General features: G+C 51.2%; 1 protein-coding gene across 1 annotated transcript; it reads right to left on the reverse strand.

The window, feature by feature from the left end:
* Positions 1-2,892: 2,892 nt before the first annotated feature.
* Positions 2,893-3,783, reverse strand: LOC128720488 (uncharacterized). Its single transcript, XM_053814162.1, has one exon. The coding sequence runs from the start codon at positions 3,781-3,783 to the stop codon at positions 2,893-2,895; it is 891 nt and encodes a 296-aa protein (XP_053670137.1).
* Between the last annotated feature and the right edge of the window lie 1,148 nt (positions 3,784-4,931).

Genomic DNA, 4,931 nt, shown 5'->3' on the forward strand with positions numbered 1-4,931 from the left:
CGTCACGAAGGCTCAGACCACCGGATCCAGGGGCGCTAAAGGGTGCGCATCAACTTCAAACAAAACCAATCAACGCGCCAATGGTGGTTTTCCCTCGCGGGGCGTAAATATTTGATTGCAAACGGTGGTCCGGGTGCGGTGACCACTTTCGTGGCCTCCACCCTCTCGGTTCCAAGTTCCGGTGGCAAGCGCACGCGTAATATTTTTCAATCTTGCAATAAGCCAGACCCAACCTCATCAATCGCCTGCAGGACGGAAACTAATTAGCTGCGCTGGTACTTCATCGTGAACGCGAATGCGAACGTGTGAGTGAGTGTGCGCGTTGCTGCAAGCGAGGACACTGCAAGTTGGTTCCCATTTTCCTTTGCTTGGTGGTGGAATTGAACACCCCACAGAGTGGAAGGGCTTATTAGCCGGCCAGGAGGCAGGCAGCAGACATAAAGTAAATAATCGCAACACTTCAATTAATTAACGATTGTGGTGCAAAGCCAATCGACGTCCAGAGACGGCGCGCGAACGGAAAGTGAATTTGTCTTCCATTCGTTCGCGTTGGAACGCGCGTAGAATTAGTAATGCTTGATAATGGAACCGACCGAAGGGTGTTAAGCCACGCTCGTTGACCCGGTGGGATGGGACGCGTGAACTAAACGATCCGGTTTGTTCCCGAGATAGCACGACAAAGACTGGGGGTGTGAAACTATGTCACCGATGCTAGATGTTGTCACGTTGCGTGTGTGCGTTTTACTTTAAGCAATGCGGAAAGCATCGTCGTGTGTGCTTTTGTTTGTTACTTTCTACCCATCGAATGTGCAAAACTTTCGTCAATCAAACCCATTTGGCAGTGATCGACGGGTAAGCGGGCGTGTACGTTTAAGGAAAAACACAACCATTCGATTTGATTTCCCATCGGGAAGTTGGCAAACTTTGTAACATGTTTTTTGTTTGGCTCGTTTTTTAGTACCCGATGGAGGCGCCCAGTCGTTGACTCGGATGACTCGGGGGGGATGAGGTTTTTGGCCACCCACCGAGCAGGGTGTGCGCTTTCTCTCTCTCCCCCTCCCACACAGGCTACTCGCACCAAACCAAACACAAAGGATGGTAATAAACCCCAACCCGTTTGGGTGGCTTAATAACTGGGGCGTGGGGAAGCTTTTATGCATGCATTTAGCCAGCATAATACCGCGTCCTGCCCAGCCATCCGGACACGTTTTGGGCACTAGCGCCCCGTCTCAGGGATCTAGTAACGGCAAAAAAGCAACCCTTGGGACAGGGCATTGTAGAGCGAGCTGGTTCTATCGTTACCTTTTTTTTCTTGCTTGTTGCTCGCAATAAAACTTATTCCTGATTCCGATACGGGTGCGGGGACGGTGAATTCTGAGCATGAAAGTTTGCACACGCCCGTGTCTTCTCCCACTGGCGTTCGGAACTCATCGCCATTCGTGATTGGTGGGTGAAATAGACTAAGCTTAGTCATCCGGTGGGTGGAAAGACGTCTCTGGGCGCTTCGTTCTTGAGCAAGGGTTAAAGTTTTGATTGGTTTTTGCAGAACGATTATGGAAATGCATGGTGTTATGATTGGTTCGTTCGCAGGTTTATGTCTCTGTTGTTGACACACTGTACCACAACCAAGCAGTTGTTGCCCCGGGATGGGAAAGTTGCCGCAATCTATACGCGGAAATGCACCAGCAGGTGATTTACCCTGGTTCTGATAGCTGACACGACCATTTCATGGCCAACTACTTTTCAAGCGCAGCTTGCTAACTTTGCTTTTGTTTATATGGTTCAACTTGGGTTCGGTTTTCCGATTGCAATTCCGAAATCAATTAGTTTGAGCGTAAAATCCTCACGTAAATCTCGTTGCAAATTTTCCACCGAACCCAGGCAGCTTCCCTGTTGAAGGGTCAAGGATTAAGTCTCGATTCGCCTCGGAATGTGAAGCAAACTTCCTCGAGGCATGTGATGGACAGAGGAGAGAAAAAAAGCAACGAGAAATCGAAATAATAAAAAAACATCGAAACGGTTTACATAGGATTATGTGAGCTCCCTCCAAACGTCCAATCCAATGTTTGCCACCACTCGCGTGGCCACTAGCATGTGCTCGAGTATCGCTTTCTGGCAAACAGCGGTGGCCCGGAAGCGGTGGCCAGGATGGAGACGCCTGGTGCTCGATAGTCTTTCCCATGCTGCCGGGCTACTAGGAAAATTTTCCCCACCCGAATGATAGAGTGGATTTGCGCTTGTCGACATTGCCGGTACGGCACGCCAGCCAGCTTGCTAGTGGCTCAAACCCAAGCCACAGCAAATATTCAGCTTCTCCAACGTCTCGCCGATGGGCGACGATCCGAAGCCGTGTTTGTCCTTAGGAAACAACAGTCACTCGTTCATGGGTGCACGGTGAAAGGAAGCACACAGGATGTGCAAAAGTCCAGGCCGGATGTGGAACATGAGTGAAAAGAAGGCGAGTCTGGAAAACATCTCACCTTGGTCGGAACGACGGCCCGAGAGCGTGGGCTTGATACTATTTGCATGTGCGCTGCTAGAGCTTGGAGAGAAACGAAAAAAAAAGCGAGTGTTTATCTATGCGAGATGGAGTAATTTACAGGCATCGTTGGTGGAATTGATGTCTGTGGAATTTCAGGTGTGGTACTTCATCTCCAAGAGCCAAGAGTTTCTTCCAATCCGGTGGCGTAAAGATGAAAATATTCTCCGAATGAACGCGGAAGTCAAACGAATGCAAATATATGCCAAAATTGTTTTATTTACTCTCACTCGCATTTTAATAGCAAGAGAGTGGGGAATGCACCGCAAGTGGAAGTGTGTTCGGTCTTAGATACTTCGTAAGGAAATAGGCAAAAATAATAGTTCTCAAATAATAGTTTCTGCTCAGCTCACTCACGAGTGATTTGTTTCAATCAAAAAGCACCGATTCATCCAATAAAGCACACAGACGATACCGTAGATTGTGGCGAGCAACGTAACCACTGGAACCACCACAACCAGTGTAAGCATCTCACGAACACCTCCGTGAATCGTTCCTGGTGCAAAGCAAGGTTGCAAGAACCGCTCCCACAGGAACTGCAGCACCTGTTTCAAGTGTCTTCGCATGAATTTCAGCACATTGAGCGTCTGTTTGAGAGTTTTCTCGCTCAAAAACAGCGACACGGTGATCAGCTGTTCCACCAACTGGATGCCCATGGCGGATGACCGATGAGCCGGTATAAGCGCTTTCACCGGTGTACTGGGTGGCGCCGATGGTTGCAACTTCTCAACAGGATCTTCATCGGAGTTCCTGACCTCCGGTTGGGGTGTTTCCTCCTCAACAAGACACACTCTCGGGAGTCGCATTGGACGTTCGTCATCGCTGGATGCATCGACACCGACACGCGTCAGGTCGAGCATGCTCTGGCCCTTAGCCAAACCCGTCCGTTCCTCCTGGTACGCATCCAGCAACGCGTTTAGCTTCTTCAAAGTCGACGGCCGTATCACCGACGCTCGGTTGCCGGTTCGGGACGTTGGATACCAACCAGCGGCAAACTCCGACAGCGTGTCGTCGATGTCGTTATCCTGACCGGTTCCATCACCCAGCTCCGGACCGAAATGGCGGTGGTTACGGAATCCCCGACCCCTTGATCGCTGGCGTAACCTGGAACCGGGCCCCGACGAGGGCCGATCGCCCTCGTCCGTCGTAGGTCTCTCCCGAACGTACTGCTGCTGTTGTATCCGTTCGCACCAGAGCTGATTTCGAAAGACGCGTTCCTCTTTGGACAACGGTGAGGTGCTCATCGCGCGGAATTTGTGGGTGCCTTTTCGCGAGCCCCGGAAAACTAAACTGCACCGATGCCGTTCTTTACCTATGGTAGCTAGATGGCTTGCTTCGGTCGTTTCGCTGGTTGGTCTACGTTGATGAGATAAGCCGCTGCAAGAATAACCATCGTTTTTCGTTTGGCCATCCAGTTGCTACTGGCATTCTAAACAGCCTGCTTTGGGGGGGACGAAAATTTAGTCTTTAAAATAGACAAGCAACCGTGTGGGATGAGGCAGAAATAAGCCATTTTCCGGTGGATGACAGTTGATTATCTAATGACACTTGGAAGCTGCCCTAACGAGCTGCGCGAGATGAGGAAACGAAATTGCCAGCGTTTGGATAGAGCGAATATCGTAATTCCATTCGGTGGTTATTGAATTACTTGTCTGCCCTGCGCCCGGGAAGGAGTCGGGAAAATGATTGCGACCGGCAAACCAGTCGGCCTAGAACATGGCTGCGAACACAAACAAAGCCCACCCCACATCAAGCCGCTCATTATTTGTCATCAAGCACCAGAATCAAGACGTCGCGTACGGCGAATGGTTTGCCTTACCCAGCCCCGCTGGTGACCCGCAGCTTTCGGTCGAAATCAAATCACCACGTGGGGCCGCTCGCTTTTCGTCCAAGATCCATTTCTCGCCCAGTCGTTCATTTTCATTTCCTTCGAAAGCTTCTCGGTCGGGAACGGAATGCTGCTGGTTTCTTTCACGAACCTCCCTCATGCGGGAAGTTCACGCCAGGCTCATTCGTGACCGTGACCATGTGTGTGTGTGATGATAAAACTTCCGGTTGCCTCCGCCCGCCAGGGTCCTTTCGATGAGCTGGAAAATTAGAGCCGAGTCAAGCAAGCGCCATCCCCTGCGGGCGAAAGGACAAGTGTCGAGCATCATCGAAGGAGCTCGGGGACGGCTGGCGTCTACTGGAAGGAGACGAAGACCCGGACGGACAAAAGAAGAACAGAAAGAAATGCAATGGGCGTCCTCAGGCGGTCGTGTCCTTTGCCGCGCACGCGGGTCCACCCGTCCGAGGACACGCACGACGACAGCGACTAAGCAAACATCGCCCATCGCTACATCGACGGTTGCTATGGCAGGCCGCTCGTGGAGTGGGAAGCGGGAGCAAGCGT

This window comes from Anopheles nili, chromosome 2 (assembly GCF_943737925.1).
Source record: "Anopheles nili chromosome 2, idAnoNiliSN_F5_01, whole genome shotgun sequence".
Taxonomy (NCBI): domain Eukaryota; kingdom Metazoa; phylum Arthropoda; class Insecta; order Diptera; family Culicidae; genus Anopheles; species Anopheles nili.